This window comes from Schistocerca cancellata, chromosome 11, assembly GCF_023864275.1.
Source record: "Schistocerca cancellata isolate TAMUIC-IGC-003103 chromosome 11, iqSchCanc2.1, whole genome shotgun sequence".
NCBI lineage: Eukaryota > Metazoa > Arthropoda > Insecta > Orthoptera > Acrididae > Schistocerca > Schistocerca cancellata.
The window spans coordinates 73,970,173-73,997,117 of NC_064636.1; the positions used below are offsets into that span (position 1 = coordinate 73,970,173).

Below are 26,945 nucleotides of genomic sequence, written 5' to 3' on the forward strand. Positions count from 1 at the left end.
CATGAAGAGAATGGATGAGGGAAGAATTCCAAAGATGATGTTTGATCTGCTACTGGAGGGGAAGAGGCCCAGAGGAAGACCAAGGGATAGATGGGTGAAGGGAGTGAAGGAATGCGTGATGAGAACAGGAGAGAACTGGACAAAGGTGGAAGAGGGGGAATGGTGGAAAGACAGAACACGATGGAGAGGCTTGTGTTCCCGACAGACACAGCCAGTGGCCGGAAACTGTCCAAGATGATGATGATGGTACTGAGTGAAATGATTTTCTACCTGTTTGCCTTGATCCATGGTTTTCAGTATGCAGTTTGAGAATAGTGTGATATGGGTTTCACGTGATCGATGTGTTATGAATCCACGCTATACAGCATGGATGAAGTCTTTTATTCCAAATATCCTGTTGCCTTTGAGCTCAGAATATATTCGAAGTTTCTACAAAAAATGCACGTCAAGGATATCGGACGGTAGTTTTGTGGATTTCTGCCACCCTTGTGAACGCGTTTGACCTGTGTTTTCTTCCGATTTCTGGGCACGGTTTTTTGTCTGAGACATCTACGATACAATAGGTACAATTAAAAGAACGGCTAACTCAGTATGAATATGATAGTGATTCCATGGCGTCCTTGAATCTTGTTCAGTACCAACGATTTCAGCTGTTTCTCAGCGCCACTGACGCTAATACTTACTTCATCCATCTTTTCAACAATACTAGGATTAAATTAAGGCAATGTTCCTGTTATTCTTAGTAAAGGAACATCTGAAAACAGGGTGAAGGATTTCTGCTTTCACTTTGTAACTTTCGATTTAAGTTCCAGTCACGTCCATGAGTGCCACTAACAGCCTTTACAGACGACTTTGATCTCTTTGGGCTTTTGAAAGATCATTCAACAATATTCTGTTACGGTAGTCTTTGAAGGATTCACGAATTACTCTCGGGGCAGACAAATAGGTTTCATTCAGCATCTGTCTGTCTATAGCCCTATGCTTTGTTTCAGACCTATTGAGCAGTAATCTTCTTTTCTTTAGACATTGCTTAACATTGACTGTGAACCATAGAGGGCCCTTCCCATAATGAACTGTTCTCATGGGTACTACGTATGTACCCACTGCATAACCAACTATTCACTTGTACCATAGTTCCTCTACAAGTTCCTGTCATGAGCTCACATTTTCAAGTTCCTCGCTGAGATATACAAGGTGCCCCACTCAAACCTCCCTGATTTCAAGGGTTCAGGAGAGAAAAAACACAGTAGATACGACAATGAAAAATGCACCACATCGTAGAGCATCTCAAAGAATTTATATTCCCACGTCAGAAGTGCCAAGTATCGTCGCCAGAGTGCAGCATGGTCGCATGAAGTGAAAATGGCGACCCCACAGCAGTACGTGCAAGCAGTAGTGGGATTTGCAGAAATAAAATCGCTGATTACTTTGCAAAGAAATTATCTTTGTGTGTGTACGAATGTGATCCACCTAATGTGAAAACAATTAAGGAATGGTATAGGAAGTTTCTGGCTACTGGAAGTGCTATGAAACATTCTGGCGATGCATGTTACGGAGTTTCAGAAGAGACAGTGTAGGATATCAGACAAACGTTTCTCAGTAGCCCACGTAAGTCAAATCGTCAAGCATCTAGGCAACTTGATGCACCTCGATCAACATTTGCATCATGTAGTTCACCAGTGTCTTCGTTTGTGTGTTTACAAAGTGCAAACTCTGCAAGATCTGCCACTGAACCACGCCGACAACAATTTGCTGTGGATATGCTGCAGCTTCCTGGAAATATGTTTATTGTCAGATGAGGCAACCTTCCATCTATCAGGAAGTCTTAATAGGCATAATGTTGGGATTTGGGTTTCGCAAAATCCGTATGTGTGAACATGTTCGTGATAGCCCTAAACTAAGTGTCTGGTGCAGGCTAATGTACAACAGGACTGTTGGACCGTTCTTCTTTGCGGAACAAACAGTGAATGGGTCAGTGTATCTGGACATGATGGAGCAGTTTCTGTACCTTCAGATACAAGACTTGCAAGCCAACATCATTTTTCAACAAGATGGAACTCCGCTGCATAGGTCAACGGCTGTTTGCTAGTTCCTGGATAGGAAATTTCCCAATCGTTGGATCGGATGCGGAGGATCCACTGCCTGGCCACCACGTTCACCCGACATTACGCCACTTTATTTCTTCATGTCAGGATTCGTGAAGGACCACGTGTATGCGACCAAAGTGGATGATATTCCTACGTTGCGATATTGTATCACTAATGCGACTGCAATAATAACAGAGGAAATTTTGGAAAGAACTTGGCAAGAAATTGAATATAGACTCGATTTTCTTCGTGTTACAAACGGTTGACATGTAGAGGTGTATTGATGACAAATAAATAAATTCTTTGAGATGCTCTACAGTGTGGTACATTTTTCACTGTCGTAACTACTGTGTTTTTTTTCCTGGTTCTTTGAAATCAGGCCTGTACATCTAATGTAGACTGAGATATTTATCTATTCTACTGAAAACATAAATTTTTCTATTTGCTTTAGTTTCCCTTTACGCTGGTAACTATTTTTCTTACAACTGCCTTGTAGTGCTGCTCAGGCATAAGATATCTAACACACTCAATAACCCCCACACCTTATGCACATCACTGTGGAAAGTAAAACCAGACATGATTGAGCAGAACATATTTGAAGCCCAGAGAGAAACTGGACACTCCCAATATGTCATAAACATATGATTTGTTCCATTAGAAAAATTTTGTGATAGTTTGCGACTGTGAAAACAATGGTTTTGTTTATAAATAGCTTTCCTGGGTCCGCAGCTCGTGGTCGTACGGTAGCGTTCTCGCTTCCGGCGCCCGGGTTCGATTCCCGGTGGGGTCAGGGATTTTCTCTGCCTCGTGATGACTGGGTGTTGTGTGATGTCCTTAGGTTAGTTAGGTTTAAGTAGGTCTAAGTTCTAGGGGACTGATGACCATAGATGTTAAGTCCCAAAGTGCTCAGAGCCATTTGAACTTTCCTGGTACCAGTCATAGTTTTTTATTTATGTTTTACATGATGCGTTCTGGGAAGTAATTCCCATTTTCAAATGCGTTTTTCTATATATAGTAAGGCATTTTTTTCGTTTTTGATGCGTGAGGTGGTAGGTAGCAGAAAAGTTATTTATAAATAAATCCATGTCATGGACGGTTTATAAAATAAGTGATAACATGTAGAGGCAAATATTTTTCTGCATAACAACTGACAGTAATCGTTTCTATCAGTTGAAGGGATTGTATTTTTTCTAGATTGATAACGTGCATTTGCATTGGAATAGCAGTGAGAGTCCTGAAAACAGGTAATAAACTTTTAACGCTTTGATGAAACGTTCGCAAGAAGCGCCCAGGGATATATTGGACATGAAAGACAAAGCTCCCGTCGGATTTTCATCTGGTTTGTCGAGTGAACGTTGCTTGTTGGGCCGAACCTACGTTGTATCAGCATGCTTGACCCTCATATTCTTTTTTTGGCAATAATATTTGCTTCGTTATTTTCCATTATCATATTACTATTCTTCTCTTTTAAAGGTATCTCGAACATAAATTTCGTTTATAAGGAAGCGACTTGCTTCCGTAAATCGCCTGACACAAATAGATATGAAACCTGAAGTGAATTTTTGAACAGATATGAAACCTGTTCAACAAAGTAATGGTCTTACAGGGGACAGTCTTTATTGAAAACGTGGCGCCAATTTCTACGGCAATACCTGTAGATTATTCTCTTTGAACACAAGAACTGCTCTTGAAGGGCGTGGATTTTGGTACTTCCCCGAGCTCGCTTCCTTACACATCTGAATTTCGTTCTGGTCTCATGTTATCCACATAATGTTTGTAAAACGAAAGAGGTATCGCTTACTTTTGGATAGAATTATTCTTATTCTGCTAATGATTATAAAATCTTACGAAAATCATAAAGATTTCATATGTATGGGAATATACACGGTAAAGTGAACTCCTGGAATTCCTCTTACTAGCCAACTATCGAACTTGTATATCGATGTGGTTTCTAAAGAACGCAGCAATATTTGCTCTGTAAATTAAGTGTAAACTTAATTCTGTAAAATAAAAACAATGTGCGATTTTAAGAATTAATTTTTAGCATAAGAAATGGCCGCTTTCCAAAATTTCCTATTTAATTGCGTATTCTTATAAAGGCAAAGATAAACACTGTGTAGTTCCCCCTCTGGTTTCGAGAACAGTACTATCTGCGCAGCAGGAACCTTCGATTGTTTTGTAATTCTGCCTACTCGTTGTTTTGTAACTACGCTGAAATGTCTGGAGACGAAGCGTGAGTAGAAAATTGCACATTGTTTCTTTTGTTCTTGGCACGCTCGAACGTATTGCCAAAAATATTTGCTTAGTATTTCTGTACCGTCGTATAGCGTGTAATCGTTTTCGTTCGTCTGTGCCCCTCTCGCAGTATCCCATCGCACCTGAACTTGAATAGGCGCCATCTTGGCGTTTTCAGTTTTAGTGCAGATCTCGTGTTTATTGATTAGCGAACTTTCTGGAGTGTCGGTGACTGTCACAAGATTTGAGAGCGCTCAGAATTGCTAACCTTTGTGTAGGGTTAAAGTCAAACACATAACGTAGTAATACACGAATTCTTTCATAGAGTTTTACTTGTGTTGAACCGGTGTCTCTGCCCAATTTTTCTGTCGCGGGTTAATCGCAAGTATAGTGCACGGAATTTGGCTGGTTGAATTTTTGCACCACACACGATGGTTCAAGATAGCTCGTAAGTATTATATGGCTTGATGGTATAAATAGTCATGCCATGTGCAAACGACACAATGAGTCTGCAGTAATGGCGGTTTTGGTTTGGCGTGAATGATTCTGTTGTAGCGTGGCATGCTTCAGGTTCAGTGGTTGGTTTAATGTTAAAAAAATTAAATCTAAGATCATTTTTGATTTAATAAAAAAGGTTAGGATTACATAGGTGAGTTACAGAAAATTCACGTGTTCCGTTTCTACATAATGTCCTGTTCAGTTTACACTGTTCTAGTAGATATTCCTTTAGTATTTTGGGGGGGGGGGGGGGGGGGTTCGTAACCAGTAACATTCTCCACCTAAGAGCACTTACTGGTTTTAATTCAACCATGAATCAAGCAGTTACAGTTAATTTATCGTCGGTTACTGCGTCGTAGTATAGGGCGGAAAATTTACTGCAAAGTTACTTATGTTCAGTTTAGAAATGTTCCCTATGCTTGCAGAATTTTTTCTCTTATTTCGTCAGTGAATTTTAGCTCACTAGTGACCTAAGAGTAGTAGTGTATTTAAATATTATTCATCTTGTTGGACGTTTATACTGGTCATGTTCATTGTGAATAAAGGTTAATATATTGAGTTAGTTTAAAGCGTTTAGAAAATTTTCCTGTGGGGCATCTTATACTTTTCAATTTTCATTGTACCTGTGCGAAACGATGGAACAATTCATTTGTGAAAAGATGCATGTCGAATCTTTGTCAGAGCAGAATTTATTTTATACTGTCGAGTTAAGCTGCTAAAACTGTTATTACACTATGGAAGTGGCCACAGGCACAAAACTATTAAAATTTGCTGTAATCAGCGAGATACATCGTGCTACCTGTGTAGGTGCTATGTCTGTTGTACTAAAGAGGGGACAACATGCATGTTATTCCATTATTTGCCAGTTTCAGCACTTATCTGGGTTGTTCTGAGTGGGGGAAAATTAATGGAACATTTATCACCTAATGGCAGAGTAATCTTTGAAATTCGTTGAAATATATTGCTGGTAACTACAACGTACTATCATGGTGTATTAAATTAAGGATTCAGCTAATTTTTAAATAGTTAGTCATATTAGTGATATGCCCTACACTGAATTTGCTCAAAGCATGAGAAAGTTTTGCTCTTTGCATCCAACAACTAAACATTCAGTAGTGTAATCCCCTCATGTTTTACTGTAGATACTATTTATATTTTGACTTCTCTCCAGTTAACCTGCTTATATGAGCAGAATGAAATACTGTTTGCTTGGAGAATTTTTTGTTTTGAATCAGCAGTTGTGGATAAAATTTTTATGGCTACAGGTGATAGTTTATCCAGAAATTTGCCGTGGTCAAAGATTAAATAATTAGTTTGTTAATGGTTTCTAAAATAAAAAAATTTGCCAGTTTAAATTGAGGTGTAGCCTACTTTTTCAGTAAAATACATGTAGTGTGTAATTATAGCCTTATTGGAGTGTTGATAGGAATCGGGATTAACTGAAGCTTCCTATACTTGCAACCAAACTTGTCGTTCAATGGGATGTAGACGTCAGGCTACGCTACAGATAAGTCTGTTGCCATAACCTACTTTCCGAAAACTAACATAGGCTCAAGGAAAATATAGTAGTTCTGGTCTTTCTGTGCAAGCACAATGACTTTGCGTGCCACATCCAAAGGTTTAAATGATGTGGATCAAATACCTCCATGGTTACATAGAAAAACCAGTAACTAAGCCACAGCATTAAACTTTTACCTTATTTGCTTGCTTCTTGTAGAGCAAAAATGCTAATCAAAAAGTAGTCTTATTTCACACATCCAATGTTCATTTATATACTTGCTGTAGTATTACCATATTAATCAAATTTTGTTTCCGAAGTTTGTCATGTAGGATGGCAGGCATTAGAACTGATTTTGGAAATAACTTTGTCACAGACCTGTGCCGCCTCCAGTTATGTGGGCACAACGCCCCGGAGTCGTCTTCCTAACTGTGTGCCTGGAGGACTGCAAAGATCCTGTGATCAATATCGACACTGACAAGGTGTACTTCAAGGGTGTTGGTGGTACCGAAAGAAAGCTGCACGAGGTAAGTGGTCCTGTTGAGCTTTTGGGCAAGGAAAGTAAATGTGTTAACAGAATGGCCTGTTCTAAAGTTTTATATTGTTGGTTGGAAATACAATTATCAATTTAGGGAAATTGGCGTACAGATTATTATTTTAGTTTTGTGCCATTGACGGACAAAAAGGGGAAATTACCTTAATGCACAAGGAAAATTTAAATGCAGAGGGATAAAGTGAAAGATGTAAGTTTTAACAATGGGACCTTGGCAGTTCAACATACTGAAATTAGAATGATTATGGGTGGGTAATGTTGGTTGGCATGTTAGATGGAGGAACAAGCAAGGGATGTATGAAACATGGGAGTACATTGTTGTATGTGAAGGATTTAGCTGTTTTATGCAATTTGAAAAAAAAAAATTGTACTAAAGTGCCTTGTTAGACAATGTCTTTGTCTCTTTTTTACATTCTTGGAAGAAAGATGACTAAAATCTGAAGGGCATTGTTCTGCCACTGTTCGTGTGTTAAAGTTCTAGTTTATATTTAATTATATTGTATACTCTCACCACATTTGTTTGTTCTGCTGCTTATGACAAATTTATATCTCTTACTGAAATTTGCAAGATGTATTACCAGGAATGGAATTTATTTCATATATGTTCCATTTGCTTGGTTGAGCATTTGCACGAAGCTTGTGTTCAATTTTCATCTTATATGTTACTGTGAAATTCCTGTTGGCTGAAGTTCGGAAGCACTTTATCAAAGATCCTTTCGTCCTTCACATACACTTCTCATGAATCCTTAGTCTTGGAGAACTCTTGAATAAGAGTTTGCTGTAGATTGCAGCTTCAAATAAGCAAGTACTATGCTTCAAGGAACATTTGAACAACATACAGAGAGCAAGGGTGTCAACCAGTGCTCAAAGTTCTGAGATAAAACGCGAAATGTGTGTTTGCGAAGGTGTCACGATCATCACAAAGCTGTGCAGGTGCTGTAGACAAAGATGGAAAAGTTTGTGATGGTTTGCAAATTGTTTCTTCGAACCTAGTTACTCCAGTCACAGTGCTAAGTAAACGTTTCCGGGAGTAGTGGACAAAGCATGAATTGTTCCTACTTTCACCACTTCAGATTTGCTGAGCTGAGTGCCCTAGTGGCAAGAAATTTAATTGCATAAATGTCAGTAGACACTAATTTGAGGCCAGCATGATTTTGTGTTGGTTAAGAAATTTTTCTCCACGAAAATTAAGTGTAAATCACAGGAAATTGAAATTATATTAATGTAAAAGTGGGTGCAAATTAACATTATGAAAGGAGAGAGCTGTAAATGTTGTAAAGAGTAGGTAAATGTTATTTCTGGGACTGTAAAAGTGGGCTTATAGACTTCAACTTGTCAGTTTACCTTCTCTGGGTGCATTTGCCTTGACTATATTGAATGTGTGTGTTGGATAAAAATGCTGTGAAAATGTGGAGTTTAAATGTGTAAATTGCCTTAACATTGAAAGTACTGTATGCAAGCTCCACTGAGTAATTTTACACTACAGTTTGATTCTAGGTCTTTGTATCTACAACTGCTAAAAACTGACTAGTAGTTAAGTCTGACCAAGTTTGACTGCAGGTTTTCCAGAAATACCCCGTTCCATTTTATCATAAACATAAATTCCCCTCTCTAGTCAAATAGTACTAATAAAAAGTTATTTTAGCATGGTGAGTGGTAGAGAGGGAGGGGTCTTCTGATATTCTTCACTTGTAACAATTTAGCTGGTGATTTTATTCACTTGCAGCAATTTAGTTCACATCTTGGAAATTCACATTTGGAAAAAATAAATATGATACTCATTGGCTACTGTAAAGTGTCATCTAGTTGGTTATGACAAATGGAGGAGTTGCCAACAGAATCTTACTTTAATAATGAAAAAATACATAAATATGAACAGAAAAGTAAGGGCATTGATGGCACAGCCATACTTAAAACTACTCTGGCCCTGCCTCCACCACCCAAATAGCAAATGGAGCATGAATAGCTATATTTTGAGAAAGTATATCATGTGTGGGACCAGTGTTATCCATTTGATTGAATTTTGCTTAGACCACATTATAGACTTGATAATGATTGCGAATTGAAATTGGTGTGCTTGATGAGTGATTCAGCAGCTTTATAGTGTGTGTGTGTGTGTGTGTGTGTGTGTGTGTGTGTGTGTGTGTGTGTGTGTGTGTGTGTGTGTATGGGGCAAGGAACACAGCTTTATAAAAGCCTCTTGTCCGGCAGTGCATAGGAACGAAGCTTTGATATCAACAAGTGTTAGGCAAAATACAAAAGTAAAAATTTCAAAGTTATTGTACAGTGCTTTTTATGCAAAAATAAACTCTTAACAGGTTACAATTCCGTTGTATAAAGAAGTGGACCCTGACAAGTCTGTAACATCTGTAAAAGCACGCAATATTGAGCTTGTACTGAAGAAGAAAGAATCGTCCCAGGGGTATTGGCCTCATCTCTGTTCTGACAAGCAAAAGCGGCACTGGTTGAAGGTGGACTTCAACAAGTGGAAGGATGAGGACGACAGCGACGATGAGACGGGACAGCCGGAGGACCTGGAAGAGGTAAGTCAGTTGGCTGCAACTATCACCATAATCAACTGCTGGATAAATGACCCTAGATGTTCCTCTGGGTTAGCATGTCAGTTTCTCTAATGCCTACCCACCTTCTATATGGTTGACATCTTCTTTTCTCCTTTGGAATCCAGTATAGAACTACCCTACAAGGTGCTATCCAAACTTTTCGGGACTGTTGCTGCCATCTGTTAAAAACCTTACCTTTGGACTGGTCAGTCACCCTTGAAGTAGTTACCAACTGCACGTACTCACCGGTCCTAGTGCTTCTGCCACTGGTCAAATTTTTCTGGAAGTCCTGTTTTTTAGTGTGTTTAACATTGCAAGATGCCAAATCTGGCATTTATGGTGGGTGGGGTACAACCGCCATGTTTTTTGCTGAAAAGGTCCTGGTGAGCAAGGTCACGTAACGGTGCATTGTCGTGATTCAGCAGACAGTTCCCTTGACGCCAAAGTTCGGGCCGTCGTCACCGTCGCAAAATTTTGCTATAGTACACGGAATTTGCTGTTTGGTTGGGTGGGACGAATTCCTTCTGCACAATTCCCTTGGTATCAAAGAAAACGATCGTGCTCTTCACCTGTCGTGTATTTTTGGGTCTTGGAGAGCCTGGGCTCTTCCATTGGGATGATTGTTGCTTTGTATCTGGGTCATAACCATAAATCCAGCTCTCTTCGCCGGTGATAACCTGTGTCAAGAAGGTTGGATCATCAGGTGCGGTATGATGGCAGTCAAGATCCTTGGCACAAATTTTGCGGCGACACGATGTATGCCCAATTCTTCAGTCAATCGTTGGCATGTCCCATAATCAATACCCACTTCATCCACAAGGTCTTGAATGGTTCAGCGTTGATCTGCACGAACAGATTGAAGTTTGGCATCAATGTCTGGCGTGCAGCTAATAGGCCTTCCAGTGTGAGCATCATTGACGATGTCTGACAGCCGGCCCTGAACTGAGCGTGCCACTCACACACATGCATACGGCTCATGCTCTGTCCCCACTTGTTGAATCATTACAAGTGTCTCCGTAGAACTTTCCCAGAGATTCGCAAGGGATTTGATACGCACATGCTGTTCTATTTGTGGATTCATCGTAAAATTGCCAAACAGTATTACAGAAATCACTGTGGACACACAACACGTCCTCTCAGCTGAATGCCACTCCGCACACTGACTCATCAGATATGTAGCTCGTGCCACCTAGTGGTGCAAAGATCTACTACTACTACTACTACTACTACTACTACTACTATTACTGCTACATTCAAGATGGCAGCACCAGTCCCAAAAATTTTGGATTCCACGTTGTATATTCGTCTGGCCAGATTGTTTGCCCACCTCAAATTCCTTATTGGTTAGTAACAGTTTTTATCACTCAAGATCCTGTTGCTTTTTTTTCCTGTTTTTCCTAATAATTCACATTGTGCATATTATGTTGTGCTGATCAACTCTAAATTTTTAAATGGTTTTCTTTTTAAGTCAAAACGTTACAAATTGTGTGATTTAGTTGATGTCAGAAGCTCCATGAGGCTGTCTGCAGATGATGCATTTGTCTGTAAGACAGTTCTAGTGTCAGAAGACTGTAATGAATTGCTGGAAGTCCTGTTGAGGATTGGTAAATAGTGCAGGGGCTTACAGTTCATCATAAATATAAACAAACATATTGCTCATACATAGAAGAATTCTAGTGCAAAATTGCTGATGAATCTCTGGAAATAATATATAAATAATAAAATGCAATATGAAAAGCTGGGTGCTAGGCAGAGATTAGTAAGAATGATCTTAAGGAGATGATTAATCCACAACAGTTGGCTTACAAGACGCCCATAAGATGAATTCAATAGGTGTGTGTGTGTGTGTGTGTGTGTGTGTGTGTGTGTGTGTAAAAAAAACAGAGATGCCATAAAACAATGGCAAATGGTAGAAGGTAAATGTTGTTCATTATGTATAGGTTCCGTGTTGAAATTTCTGGGTAATATGCTTTGGGAAGTTGGGCAGCATTTTACTTTATACCACATACAGAAGTGAAATGAACACAACCATAAAATTTGAGACACTAGAGCTGATGACCAATGGTCATTCTTCCCATGTGCATGTGCATATGGAAGAGAGATGGGGAGGCTTACTTAATGGTACTGGAAGAACTCTGATACACTGTCTGATGGTTTCCCAAGGATAAATGTGTAGATGTAGACACTAATTTTACACTTCCCTATGCAGGCATACCAGGTGTCTTGAAAACTTAATTTATCCTTAGCATTCTAGTAAATTTTATACCCCTTATTAATGTTGCCATTGTCATCTTGGACTGAGCATACGGCTTGTCAACTGGTTCTGGTTAGATTCAGGGCACACATTTCGTAGTAGTCTGTTCTGAAGTCATTAATTTGATGGAGATGGATATGGGATAACTGAATTTGATTTACAGGCATGAAAATTGCATTTTATTCAAAATGTAACACCTAGTCAAGAAAACTTGATCAGAAAATAAAAATTTTCTTTGTGATAATTTCCAAACAAGGAGCTTCATAGTCCAATGTGACACATGAGGAACATGATTATCTTGATAAATTTTGTTGCACAAGCAGTGTACTTTCTTACTGCATTCTGCATCTTTTTAGCTTACACATATGCTGGAAAAGTTTTTCAATAAGTTGGAGAGGCTCATTGTGATTTGACTAGCAGCCTCATTTCCCCTATCTCCCACGACTGGATAGTATGTCAGAACCAGTTTTCTAACTACCTCTGGATTATTTGTTACTTAGTTCTGGACTTGTTGGTACTGGGCAAGTGTCTACCAAACACATTCACATGTGCTGCTGATCAGTGTAGACAATTTAACTGTCTCAAGTCATTTGTCATGTTGCTACTGTGTACTTCACCACTTTCGTGGGATATTTAAATGTGTTCATTACTACACGCTTCTGGTCATGAAAAGCCATGATAAAGTATTTTGGATCATCCCAAGCACATTGCTTGGATGACTGCAGTCTTTTCACATCTAACAGATGACAAACCACTGAAGTTGTAAATATTTTTATAAACCTCCCTGGAGAAGAAGGTGGGGAGAGAACACTGAAATAGATCGGATGCAAGCAGGATACAGCATTTACCATAAATGAGTAATTTGATAAATTATGGTGTCAAACAAAAAGGATATAATGCTTTGTGCTGGGGTGTAAAAGTGTCAAAATTTCTATGGATATTGGCCAGTAAAGTGTCATTGTCAGAAACAGTTGAGGGGCTAACCCTCCAGCTTTGGGCAATGCACTCTTTTAGTGCAGTTCTGTGTTGCACATCTTGGTCTGTAACATTGGAAGTCACTATTTTCCCATGGACTCTTTCTCTTTTATGCTCTGTAATATTGGTAGTAGGATTTTACATTCTCACCCAAACGTCTGCACGTATAACTTTTTGCACCAGCAGTTTAGTAACAATTTTGTGAGCATTTGTATGGAACATTGCTTAAAGATATACCACAACCAGAAATGTAGCAATAAGTTTCTCCTATGCTTAAAATGTTGAACAAGATTTCTGAATTTTGCATGTTGTGTGTATTAAATGCCAATTAAAAATTGCTTCAAAATGAAATTTTTTGTTACATTCTAGCTGCACAGTTCTTATAAGTTTAATTATTGAATAAAATCAGAAAATTGCTTTGTACTACAGCAAGCTGCCCATTTTCCGGGTTAATGTGGACTAGAATACATGGATTATCCAAAATACAAATGTTTTACCAGAAATTCCTTTTTCCAGGTAAAAAAATTACATATCAAATTTGAAAGTGCCCTGCAGTGCAAAATCATTACTCACCAGAAACTGTAAACTTATTTATAAAATTGTTGAAGTATTTTGTGTCACTTTCCTTCAGTTCTCTTTCGGGAATTTAATTTTTTCTTTCTGTGTTCACGTTTCTCATGATAGTTGTTAGTTTTCAGTGTCGAAACTTCAGCAGTCAGAATCAGTGTGTCCTACATATTCTGATAACAAATGAATGCTTTGAGTGCATGTATGCTCACTACTCACATTTGAAATACAGAGCTGATGGTGACGGGCATAAAAGTTTATAAGCTGATGTGCTCCATAATGTACAGGGAGAGGTGTAACAGAGTGCAAAACTTCAATATTCATTTCTTCAAATTGGAGCTCTGTGTTCATGCATTGGATGTTAGTCTTGTGAATAGGGATTTTCAGGCATATGGGAGCCCTGTGTATTGTGAAAGTGAGAAAGGTTTCTGTACTTTGATCTGTTGTTAAATGGTACATCGGTCATAAGATAACGTAAAAAGTGGCCAGTTATCACTCTACAGCAGGCATGGACAACCTTTGGTAACCTATGGACCTAATTCACATGCTTAAGCTTGCAGGCCACCTGGTCAAATCACAAGTCACAACTATAGTGTCAGTGTTACAATTATATGCCAACACGCTGGTATGAATGGTGCTCCTTTCCTTACATCAGTGTTCACAACACACAAATGTAAACTACTGGAGATGGGTTGCCAGGCATCTTGAAATGATCATGGAAAAATGAACACCTATAAAAGCAACTGTTGACAGCTAATTCATTACTAAATAGCTTAGATTTCAAAAGTTGGTGTTATAACATCCACAATGTGAGTCATTTTCTAATGTTAATATGAGAAAGAATAGAAAAACAACATACAGCATAGAGATAAGCTGTTCTAGTTGACAAACAATTAGGAGTAATCTTTTGAATTTGTGGGCTGGATTGAAACAAATTGTAGGTTGGATCCAGCCTGCAGGCCACCACTTACCTATCCGTACTGTACAGCATGCCATTTACTGTGTTAAATGTTCCACAATCATTAACCCATTAACATATTGCTCTCCCCACCTCCACCCCACTCCCCTCCCATTGAAAAACACCCTATAATGAATATTATATAGATATTTGGATATAGCTTTAAAGCTTAAATGATGTGCAAATCTTTGAAGATCACAATAAATTCAAGAGCATACTCGTGCATTGGACTTCGACTAAAATATCCTGAAACTTGAATGCATTTTTTTAGTTTCTGTGTAGGTGTGAAGTTCAACCATGTATTTCACAATTATTTCCTGTGTAAGTATTGGAAGAGCTGAGTGGAGTGCAGTTGGGTGTATTTATCTTGTACCACTGAGAAGCACATGTCAGTGACAACTATTGTCACTTTCTCATGAAGCAACTTCACATTCTTCTATATTTTTGGAACCACCAAATTCACTACCAGATGCCTTCAGGCATCAAAGCATGCAGCATATTGTCTATAATCCGTTCATCATAAGAATAAACCTGATGTAAACGAACAGACGCAATGATTGGTCAGGAGCCGTAGCACATGCACACCGGTGGTGTTATGCTCTTGGAAGTAGGTCTAATTTATGCAGTAGATATCTTATTACTAAGCTACGTCCCCCCCTCTCACCATGAACCATGGACCTTGTCGTTGGTGGGGAGGCTTACGTGCCTCAGCGATACAGATAGCCGTACCGTAGGTACAACCACAACGGAGAGGTATCTGTTGAGAGGCCAGACAAACGTGTGGTTCCTGAAGAGGGGCAGCAGCCTTTTCAGTAGTTGCAAGGGCAACAGTCTGGATGATTGACTGATCTGGCCTTGTAACAATAACCAAAACGGCCTTGCTGTGCTGGTACTGCGAACGGTTGAAAGCAAGGGGAAACTACGGCCGTAATTTTTCCCGAGGGCATGCAGCTTTTACTGTATGACTTAATGATGATGGCGTCCTCTTGGGTAAAATATTCCGGAGGTAAAATAGTCCCCCATTGGGATCTCCGGGCGGGGACTACTCAAGAGGACGTTATCAGGAGAAAGAAAACTGGCGTTCTACGGATCGGAGCGTGGAATGTCAGGTCACTTAATCGGGCAGGTGGGTTAGAAAATTTAAAAAGGGAAATGGATAGGTTAAAGTTAGATATAGTGGGAATTAGTGAAGTTCGGTGGCAGGAGGAACAAGACTTCTGGTCAGGCAAATACAGGGTTATAAATACAAAGTCAAATAGGGGTAATGCAGGAGTAGGTTTAATAATGAATAGGAAAATAGGAATGCGGGTAAGCTACTACAAACAGCATAGTGAACGCATTATTGTTGCCAAGATAGACACAAAGCCCACGCCTACTACAGTAGTACAAGTTTATATGCCAACTAGCTCTGCAGATGACGAAGAAATTGAAGAAATATATGATGAAATAAAAGAAATTATTCAGATAGTGAAGGGAGACGAAAATTTAATAGTCATGGGTGACTGGAATTAGTGTAGGAAAAGGGAGAGAAGGAAACGTAGTAGGTGAGTATGGATTGGGGCTAAGAAATGAAAGAGGAAGCCGCCTGGTAGAATTTTGCACAGAGCACAACTTAATCATAGCTAACACTTGGTTTAAGAATCATGATAGAAGGTTGTATACATGGAAGAACCCTGGAGATACTAAAAGGTATCAGATAGATTATATAATGGTAAGACAGAGATTTAGGAACCAGGTTTTAAATTGTAAGACATTTCCAGGGGCAGATGTGGACTCTGACCATAATATATTGGTTATGACCTGTAGATTAAAACTGAAGAAACTGCAAAAAGGTGGGAATTTAAGGAGATGGGACCTGGATAAACTGAAAGACTCAGAGGTTGTACAGAGTTTCAGGGAGAGCATAAGGGAACAATTGACAGGAATGGGGGAAAGAAATACAGTAGAAGAAGAATGGGTAGCTTTGAGGGATGAAGTAGTGAAGGCAGCAGAGGATCAAGTAGGTAAAAAGACGAGGGCTAGTAGAAATCCTTGGGTAACAGAAGAAATATTGAATTTAATTGATGAAAGGAGAAAATATAAAAATGCAGTAAATGAAGCAGGCAAAAAGGAATACAAACGTCTCAAAAATGAGATCGACAGGAAGTGCAAAGTGGCTAAGCAGGGATGGCTAGAGGACAAATGTAAGGATGTAGAGGCTTACCTCACTAGAGGTAAGATAGATACTGCCTACAGGAAAATTAAAGAGACCTTTGGAGAAAAGAGAACCACTTGTATGGATATAAAGAGCTCAGATGGAAACCCAGTTCTAAGCAAAGAAGGGAAAGCAGAAAGGTGGAAGGAGTATATAGAGGGTCTATACAAGGGTGATGTACTTGAGGACAGTATTATGGAAATGGAAGAGGATGTAGATGAAGATGAAATGGGAGATATAATACTGCGTGAAGAGTTTGACAGAGCACTGAAAGACCTGAGTCGAAACAAGGCCCCCGGAGTAGACAACATTCCATTGGAACTACCGATGGCCTTGGGAGAGCCAGTCCCGACAAAACTCTACCATCTGGTGAGCAAGATGTATGAAACAGGTGGGTACCCTCAGACTTCAGGAAGAGTATAATAATTCCAATCCCAAAGAAAGCGGGTGTAGACAGATGTGAAAATTACCGAACAATCAGTTTAATAAGCCACAGCTGCAAAATACTAACACGAATTCTTTACAAACGAATGGAAAAACTAGTAGAAGCCGACCTCGGGGAAGATCAGTAGAAAAATGGGAACACGTGAGGCAATACTGACCTTACGACTTATCTTAGAAGAAAGATTAAGGAAAGGCAAACCTACGTTTCTAGCATTTGTAGACTTGGAGAAGGCTTTTGACAATGTTGACTGGAATACTCTCTTTCAAATTCTAAAGGTGGCACGGGTAAAATACAGGGAGCGAAAGGCTATTTACAATTTGTACAGAAACCAGATGGCAGTTGTAAGGGTCAAGGGGCATGAAAGGGAAGCAGTGGTTGGGAAGGGAGTAAGACAGGGTTGTAGCCTCTCCCCGATGTTATTCAGTCTGTATATTGAGCAAGCAGTAAAGGAAACAAAAGAAAAATTCAGAGTAGGTATTAAAATCCATGGAGAAGAAATAAAAACTGTGAGGTTTGCCGATGACATTGTAATTCTGTGAGAGACAGCAGAGGACTTGGAAGAGCAGTTGAACGGAATGGACAGTGTCTTGAAAGGAGGATATAAGATGAACATCAACAAAAGCAAAACTAGGATAATGGAATGTAGTCGAATTAGTCGGGTGATGCTGAGGGAATTACATTAGGAAATGAGACTTGAAGTAGTAAAGGAGTTTGGTATTTGGGGAGCAAAATAACTGATGATGGTCGAAGTAGAGGATATAAAATGTAGACTGGCAATGGCAAGGAAAGCGTTTCTGAAGAAGAGAAATTTCTTAACATAGAGTATAGATTTAAGTGTCAGGAAGTCATTTCTGAAAGTTTTTGTGTGGAGTATAGCCATGTATGGAAGTGAAACATGGACGGTAAATGGTTTAGACAAGAAGAGGATAGAAGCTTTCGAAATGTGGTGCTACAGAAGAATGCTGAAGATTAGATGGGTAGATCACATAACTAATAAGGAAGTATTGAATAGGGTTGGGGAGAAGAGAAGTTTGTGGCACAACTTGACCAGAAGAAGAAGGGATCGGTTGGTAGGACATGTTCTGAGGCATGAAGGGATCACCAATTTAGTACTGGAGGGCAGCGTGGAGGGTAAAAATCGTAGGGGGAGACCAAGAGATGAATACACTAAGCAGATTCAGAAGGATGTAGGTTGCAGTAGGTACTGGGAGATGAAGAAACTTGCACAGGATAGAGTAGCATGGAGAGCTGCATCAAACCAGTCTCAGGACTGAAGACAACAACAACAACAAGCTACATTAAATAAAAGTTTAAGATATTCTAATGTAGTAACAGCCATTGTTAATCATGCTGTAGCCACATATCTTTTATTTCAAAAATTGTGTACAGTCTGAGCCTCTGCAGTGTTGTGCTCTCATTGTCACTGTGTTTATGGGCAGTATGAAAATGGCTGAGGCTGCCTTCTGTTCTGTAGTGAAACATGCGCATGGAACACTGTTAAGAAGAGCTGAGAAATGGGCTGTTCTTAATGTTATTTCATACATTTACAAAGTTTTTCCAGCATTGTCTATAATGCAGTTGATAAACTTACTTTGAACGTGTAGTGCAGTCAGTAGTGGAATGGAATGTAAAGCAAAGGCGGTTATTCGTGCTTTTGTTCAAATTTACCCAGTATCATTTTTTCTTCTCGTTCAATTTGAAATACCTACATCACGTAATTATGAAAATAATCCTTATTTTTTATGAATAGCGCAAGTCGTCTTGTTTGTAATTACATATTGGTCGTGAAATACCGTTTCCATTTCACATACAAACTCTTAAATATTGATGTTTTATGGAAGTGTTCATAAAAGTTGTTTAAATTAAGAAAACGTAACAATTTCATTTGTAAGTCAAAAACGAACACCAAATCCTCTTCATTTGGACTATGTTCATCGTTTTATAACACAGAGGTAGATAAGTCTTGTAGAAACATGAAAAACATTTATTTTCACAGCATCAAGCACATCATATTAATGCCGCATTTTTACATTTGCTACTGTACAATTACAATATGAACCCAACAGAACTGATATAGAGCCAAGGTGTGGGATTTGGCCTGAGAAGTAAGGAAACGGTTAAGTGCCAGGCGTACCGGAATTGACATACGTAGCTTTTTTCACACGTCACTGCCGAACGCTGGTGGGACATAGAACGGCTCGACATAAAAAGAAGAAAACATTCTGCGCCTGGTTGGCTTTGTGGATTCTGTTGTTGATAGGCTTGTTAACCATGTAGCAGGTGACACTTAGAGCTGAAATGTTTCTCGAATTTGGATAAGGGAAGAGCTAAGAGATTACTAGATGACTGACTGTAAGTAATACCTTTAGTGGTTTCAGTATTTAACTGTATGGTGAAATCCTTGGTTACTCTGTTACACACAGCTTATGCAGAAAAATTACAGTGTGGTTAAGTCAGAAATTTATCATTCTTGTTTTTAGTTAAATAGTAAATTAACTAAAAACATGTTGCGGTTTTCGTCTAGTCGTCTACGGGGCATATTGTAGGACATTTGCAGTGTATTATTTCATGTCTCATTTGTGAACTGCAGCTGTATCAGCTGACTGGCCAGTGCTAAGTTAAATGTGCTGGTAAAGCTACGGTCTGGTATTATCGCTAAGCTGATATGCATGTAACGCACAGCACAAAACGTACCCTTATCATATTTGACAGTACTCGTCACAGCTTGGCTGCAGCCCCCCTTGTGAAACTGAAATCCAATGAGGTTCCAGCAAACACGGAAGAAGACAGTGCAATGTTTACATCAGGTTTCATCTTATGATGAACAGATCACAGTATCCAAAGCTGCATACAGTAAAGACAGTACCTAGTGACAACCACCTCAGCCAAAACACATTTGCACTACAAATGGAGGGCTGGATGCTCTCTACAACCATACTTACTAGGTCTGAAATGAATATAAGCAAGGTTTTAGGATTTCAGAGGTCTGTTCATAAGTTGGCCTAATATGTTTGGGAGTTCTGTTTGCAAAATAATAAAATGATAAATCAGGATTTTAAGTGATTAATAAAGATCATTTTTTTGTGCCTCAAGCTAATTAACTAAAGAAAAGATTGGTAAATTGTAGATGGAATGCAGCAAAATTTCTAAAGTAGGTTTCCAATTGTGGTTGACTCTCAGTAGGTTTATCATTGGCACAGGGTGGACATGTACTTAATGAAGAAAACAGATTTTATTGAATTTGTCAATGCTATGGAGAAGTTGAACTTAGTATAACTGTGGTAGATCATTTATTTGTGGAAGTCAGCTGGTATGGTGCACAAACATCTGGTAGTCTACACACAGTGGAAGTAAATGAAATGGGAAAGACACTTTAACATAAGCCTCGTGCTTGCTCCTTAAAAATCTACAAATATTAAGATTTTTTAGTTAGAAAGGCAATCTGTGTAATCGCTGTCACTCGAATCGTGATGAAATAGTGTCAAGTCACTATTACATTTCGAAAAGTTCTTATCACACAGTACTTGGAGCTCATGGTACTTTGTGAAATACTATTTTGTGATTAGTGTTTGTGGTTTGCATTTCCTTCTTACAAGGTAACAGTCCATTATGGCAAGTTGAAAGCTGCTCTGAATTTTTTTATCAAGGGAGAATCCAACAAAAGAAACAATGTAAAAAATTTTAGCTACTAAGTCACATTGCAAGTACTTTTTTAAAAATGTTGCAAGTTGTGAAATTTGTAGCTTGCCAGGTGGCTGGAGAAGTGTACACCCCTATCCTAGTTGTAGAACACAGTGTATTGCACTGCATGGCAGGTGCATATCCTTGTTTCACAGCACATCGGTAAACAGATAACATAGCACAATGCGATGGTGATTTCGTTTTCATTGATAGCGAGTCGGGAACAGTTGTCAGTTTGCTATTTGTTTGAATTTGCAACTCATTTAGTATCCATAATAATCAGCAGTTAAGTTTGTGGTATTACTACATGTTAAAGTGGAGACAAAGCCGAATTAATTTGTTTTTTCGTATATGCTTACCAATAGCATTTCTCTTGGTGCATGTCTCAGAGTTTCACAGTAATTTGGAATCAAGTAAATGTTTCCTACTTTGTGAAGATAAAATATGATCGGGTATGCAATCGAAATTCTCCTAAATACTTGCATGTGTGCTATGTTTTAGTTAATGTCTTTGATGTTCATGCAAATGATGCTGATATTTCATTGTGGAAACATTTTAAGAAACTGATGATCCTGTGAATCATGGTTTCAGTGATTATTGTTGTTCTGGATAAAATCCATAACAAAAATAGAGCACATTCCTAAACCAAAGAAAACTTGTCCACTAATAACTTCAATGACAAAGAAAAGATTGTAAATTGTTTGGCTAAATGAAGGATGGAGAAAGTGCTTAATGTTCAGCAGTATGCACAGCCAGATTAGTTCCATAAAATCTGTGTGTGCAAGATACATATGGAATGTAGATTTACACAAAGTATGAAGTATGTGTGAAAATGATTTGCAGAAGTTTGAGAATGGGGTCTCTGAATTGCAAGTGAGATGGAAATTACTATCACACTACTTTGACCTAGTTAAACAGATTCAGGAGATTAGGTGCTAAAGGAAGTGTCAAATACAAAGTTTACTTCTAAACATTGTTGTTGATAGTTAAGTGTTTCAAGCCAGTCAGCAAGGACAGTGTACAAACTGTGCTTCATTTTGAACGAAGAGTCAGTTACTTAAACGAATGCTATGCTATGTCACACTTGTATGCAACAATGCTAGTGATGTGTAGTGAAAAATTTTTTAAAAAAGACTTCAATTGGAACAACTTTTTAATCAACAAAGAGAAGTCTGGAAAAATGGGGGTGAATGATTTTCACTACTATATCCAAAACATCTTCTCACCAGTGATTCATTGCTCTTGTTGGATTTTTATCCTGGACATGACACCTATCTTCACGATGATAAACACTATTAATATAATTCAGATTCCAGTTGGAACTAAGTCATTCATAAAGTTTTTAGACAGTGTAAACCATTTTCAGGAAGTTGTCAGACAGTATAGTTTCTTTGTAATCTTTAGGTTCATCAGCGGATTAGTACTGTCAAATTTGTCATTTGTGCATTGTCTGTTTACGTAACTACTTCTTACAAATTTGGTAAAGTATGCACCGCAGTATGCAGAACAAGGCCACAACCATTTCTTACTCCGTACCAATTCTGTATAAATAAAATGAGTAATTAGTGTGAAGTTTCTGAAAGCCATAATTCTTTTGTCAGGTGTGCCTGTTGTAAGGAAAACGTTGTCATCCAATACACACTTCCCATTTTGGATGCATGCTAGGAATAACAAGGAAGTGTTCGATTGTTAAAAAAATTACCTTATTCAGAAATTACCATAGAATTGTGCTACAGAAATTATTATAAAATATTTCATGTAAAGATAGTAAGTCCAAATTGATGGAAGTCCTCTATAATGCAGCTTCGTATGCTGCCTTGATTTTGTTTAGTCTGATAGTTACTTGTGTAATGATTACATGTGAAGCTGTTTAGCTAATGAGGTGAATTGCAAGTTATTAAAAAATTAATCATTTGAGACTTTTCGGTACAGTGTAAGTGCTTAAAATTAGTGTGTATGCTTGGACTATGCACTGATGTCTCACCAGGGCTGCATCTGCTCATTCACTGTAGGCAAAAAGGGTTGTACAAACAGCTGCTACTTTGGTTCTAGCAAAAATAAGTATTATTTTTAGGAATACTTGCAGTATGTCTTACCAATGCATTTGTTTCAGTGTATTCTTCCAGTGTGAAGAATTTCAGGGTAGGATTTAACTTAACCAGATTGAACCGTTACCTTGTTGGTCATGATAATCACAGTGAAAACGTTCAATAAATGTTTCCTTTCGTTCATGAGGAATCATTCATTGTTCGGGGCACTCTGATAAGAAAAGAATTTCTAGTTCCTTTGTTATTTTGCAGTGGGTGGTTTCATTGTATCACATACTATCAATATTTCTTTGAGATTCTTGAGGAGAGTGAAGGGTGGCACAAGAAGAAATTTTGTAATGAGTGACAATGAAGATGTCTGAAATGAGTTAATATACTATGGGCTATTAATGGGAAACAACTACATACAGATAGGTAGAAACATAAAGATAGAACAAGTAAATGTTGAATTGCTGTAGGGTGATAAAATAATTCTGAAGTACACAGGGTATATACGACCCGGGAGATCTGGGAAAAACTCGGATTTTTTCATCCGGGAGAAACCCGGGAATTGTTTAGAATTCTGTGAATTTCATTGTTTTAGTTTTCAGTTAAATTTTTGTGATTTTAACTGGTGAGAACCAATACTCTAATAAACGATATTACTGTATCCTGCTACTGCAGAATAATACTGCAGCAACAAAACATGAATGAGAAAAAAGAAAACGAAAATAAAACTTAAGTTGCAAAGGAAATGCACCGTATACAACAAAACAGTGCTCATACAAGCGTCTGCCAACAGCATAGTGTGTCAAAGGCTTTAGAAAGACTATGCAATGCTTTATAACAACAAACTGCCTCCGATGAGCATGACGTGACAACTGTTTAAATTAGATTCGTTTGAGCTGTTGCGGGCGGGCTCTTGAATATGCGCAGTTGAGTCGGTTTTCTCTCGCTTCTGGTTACAGAAGTGTGGCTAGGCGCCACTACTTAATATTGTGGCTAGGCGCCACTACTTAATATTGCCTCTGTTCGGAAATATAGTAAATCTGGGGCTGATGCACAGAGCTGTCTGTGTTGAGGCGGGGAGTGACCTGTGTTTGCATTCAGTGATTTTGTTGTTTCCTCTTCATTTATTGCTCTCACATTAAATGATAACAAAATGGATTTTTGCGGCCGGGAGCTATCAAATGAATTAAAATACTTTCGCATAATTACGGAAGGCTAAAATATGTTATTAATTTCAGATTTTATTTCCACCTTTCTGACAGAACAATGAAGTTATTTTTGCCGGTTTGGTAAAGAGATTTGGCTTAAAGTTAATCTTTTCTGCCAAAGCAGTCAATTTATTTGAAATGAAGTGTTTAATTTCACACTATTGGCTAGTTTCAACTGTTCGCTGCATTTCAAGTACACGTATGGCATTATGCCATAATAAAGAACCAAACCTGAGGTAATACAGTACTGGTACTCCAAGAAAATTTACATATGAATGTGCATTTTAAGCCGAATTACGCATTTTAGTATGGTTCACGAAATTCTGATGCTCTTGAAGTATCATCCGATGTCTTGTTTCTTTCGTGCCATATGTAAGATCTTCTAATGTTTTACACGTACGAACATATGGGCTTCCTGCGTCATCGTAGCTGTGCAAGTGCCGTGACGCCTGTTATTTGGCACTCTCTTGCAACTGCTGAAACGAATCTATTTCTAACAGGTCGTGGGAAAATATTGCGAATGGTGGTTTGAAAAGCATTACATTCAAAGCAGATTTCCGTTTACACAAGATTAACTATGTGCGAGAATGTACTGTGAATTCCTTAAATGGCAAAGCATTTGACTCTCATTTAAAAATCAACTCTTTGAGGACGACCATTTAGAAGAATTTAGAGCGCAAAAGATCACATTTACGTTGTTTTATTGGAACATTTGTGTGATGTGTCTTAAAGTGTAACACGCGCAAGAAAGATCAACATTATATGTGGAAGTTTAGCTTCTCTTCCAGCTTATTAATCTTAGAGACCAATATTATATGTGAATGCTGTGTGTATTAATTTAAACCATTAACTTTTCTTAGCCGTCCGTTGTGGTAGAGCGATTCTAGGCGCTTCAGTCCGGAACCGCGCTGCTGCTATGGTCGCAGGTTGAATCCTGCCTCGGGCATGGATGTGTGTGATGTCCTTAGGTTAGTTAGGTTTAAGTCTTGGGGACTGATGACCTCAAATATTAAGTCCCATAGTGCTCAGAGCCATTTCTGAACCAACTTTTCTTATTTGTGTATTCGTGCTACTTTAGAGTGATCTTGCTATTGGCTCACTACATCATGTCCTGAGCTGCCATCAGCTGGCAAGATCATGCGACAGGAGCTATGACTGTCTTAAAAAGCGCATCGCAATCTCGATTTCAATGTTTCGGAAAGTAATATGCGATGTTTGGTGGAATTAAAAATTTATACCTTCGTAATACGAAAATATGCAACGTACGTGTTGCTGCACATCAAAGGTCTTTCAAAACATGTTTTCCCCCTCTAAGTTTTGTTTTCTAAAGTGCCGGGAAATTTTACTCCAGCATATAAAACCGTAGGACTGAGGAGTTTTATAGTGCCGAGGAAGAGTATACTGTAACTTAACACGGAAAGTGTATTTTCATTTAGGAGAAAGTGTATTTTTAACTGAGAAAAATCCGGTCTTTTTTTCCTTGTCCACGTATACACCCTGAGTACAAGAATAAATGAATTTACAACTACTTAAAATTGTGTACAGAGTAACTTGGGTGAACTATTTCCGTGCTTTTTTTTTTTTTTTTTTTTTTTTTTTTTTTTTTTTTTTCTGTGACTCGCTCCTAGAGTTCGATGGTAAAGTGGTCTCACTAAACGTCAGATTTGTCAGAAGTATTAGATAATGGAAATGAGAGGACTGGTTGTTTATAATTCCTAATTTTGCCACTTAAATTAAGACTAATTAATAAGCAAACTTCTGCCAACAGAATTGGAGGCACTAAAATGGGAAGTTATATATTTTTATTTGTATGGACTCTTGATTGCACTAAGTTTATTGCAATATTACTTTCCAGATGATGCGGCAGATGGGAGGCCTGGGCGGTGGTGGTGATTCGAAGCCCGTCTTTGACGACCTCGACGCAGAGTCGGACTCGGACGACGAAGAGCTTCCAGACCTCGAATAAAGTGAAACAGATGTGTTTTGTCCAGGCTGTCACCAGGACTTGAGGGGAGCCACCGATGCAACCACCAAACTAGGGGGGAGGGTTTCACTCTTGTGCAGAGTTGTATTGTACACCAACCTGCCCCACCCCTCTTGACTGATAATGGGATCATTTAACATTAATCAGTGGTAGATGCAGAGTTATGCAGAAGTGAAGACATGTTTTCCTTGCAATAAGTAACTAACTTGAAAATCATTTACTGTTAAGAGACCTGAATGCATCGTTGATTGATAACAGTAACACCACATTCTTAAAGTGCTTTAGGATTTGGAATTTATATCTAATGTTTCGTGTTAATTTGCTGGTAGATAATAGCAAAAACTCTCAGATGGCTGCAGTTTTCCTTGTTCAACTTGCTTTCCTCTGTTTGCACACTGTAATAAAACATTGTGTTCAACTACAGCATGAGGTTTGCAAATGGGGGAAAACAGTGTTTTCATTTTGGAAAGCAAGAGTTTCTGTGGACATTCTAATGCCAATTTACTGTAGTGGTTGGATGAAAGTTTTAGAAATTGCTGCAGAGGATTTAATCCATAAATTTAAATTCATACTGTGCACTTAACTGTAGATTTTTTGAGGCCTCAAAATGTTTTTATTTGAAAATCTTGCCGGCTGCACTGAAATAAAAAGTACTTCCTAATGTGTTATTTTTATTGTGTTTGGATTGGTGGCAGGAAGAAAATTACAGTTCGCAGTTTGTGTTAAATGTTCCAGGACTTGATTTCTGTGGGGACGGTGGCATAACCCTGTTTGATTAGTTTCTCTTTATATTCCATGTTCTTTCATTTTTGTATATGTATAGAAGCTGGCCAATGTAAGTCTTTCCTTAGCTGTACTTTGTCAGTGTCCTGTGGATCAGGAATGTCTTTGTATGTATTGTGCATCGAGCTGTGGATTATGTAATGTTTTGGAGGAAAGCCAGCCGTTTGCCATAATCATCCAAAGTTTCAGTGACAATTCCTCATTCATTACCTTGATGGTGAACTGCAGTTTGTTTATTGTAAACGTTAAGAAACCTGCTTATTCAAGAAATGAAATAATGTAATTGTTGTTAAATAAATTTCTTAACTGGACTTAAAGTGACACCAGTTTCCCCACACCGTCAATTTTCAGTTCCCAGTGATAGTCCCATCCAAACCACACTTACCCTTACCTGGACCCAAAACTGATTGTTTCGTAAAATAAAAATT

At 38.5% G+C, this 26,945-nt stretch overlaps 1 protein-coding gene across 2 annotated transcripts; it reads left to right on the plus strand.

The window, feature by feature from the left end:
• The first annotated feature begins 4,215 nt into the window (after positions 1-4,215).
• Positions 4,216-26,828, plus strand: LOC126108681 (prostaglandin E synthase 3). 2 transcript variants are annotated; one of them, XM_049913995.1, is made up of 4 exons: positions 4,216-4,320; positions 6,695-6,845; positions 9,190-9,414; positions 25,606-26,828. In XM_049913995.1, exons 1-4 carry the CDS (start codon positions 4,304-4,306, stop codon positions 25,714-25,716), a joined length of 504 nt encoding a protein of 167 aa, XP_049769952.1. In that variant the 5' UTR covers positions 4,216-4,303; the 3' UTR covers positions 25,717-26,828. The 2 variants fall into 2 exon arrangements, with proteins under 2 accessions (XP_049769952.1, XP_049769951.1); XM_049913994.1 differs by lacking the exon at positions 4,216-4,320 and adding an exon at positions 4,428-4,770.
• The last annotated feature ends 117 nt before the right edge of the window (positions 26,829-26,945 follow it).

Bases quoted from the DNA above. Each gene is read 5' to 3' on its own strand.
- LOC126108681 (XM_049913995.1), top strand. The intron at 6,846-9,189 runs GTAAGTGGTCCT...AACTCTTAACAG, and splicing joins CCGAAAGAAAGCTGCACGAG to GTTACAATTCCGTTGTATAA. The intron at 9,415-25,605 runs GTAAGTCAGTTG...ATTACTTTCCAG, and splicing joins AGCCGGAGGACCTGGAAGAG to ATGATGCGGCAGATGGGAGG.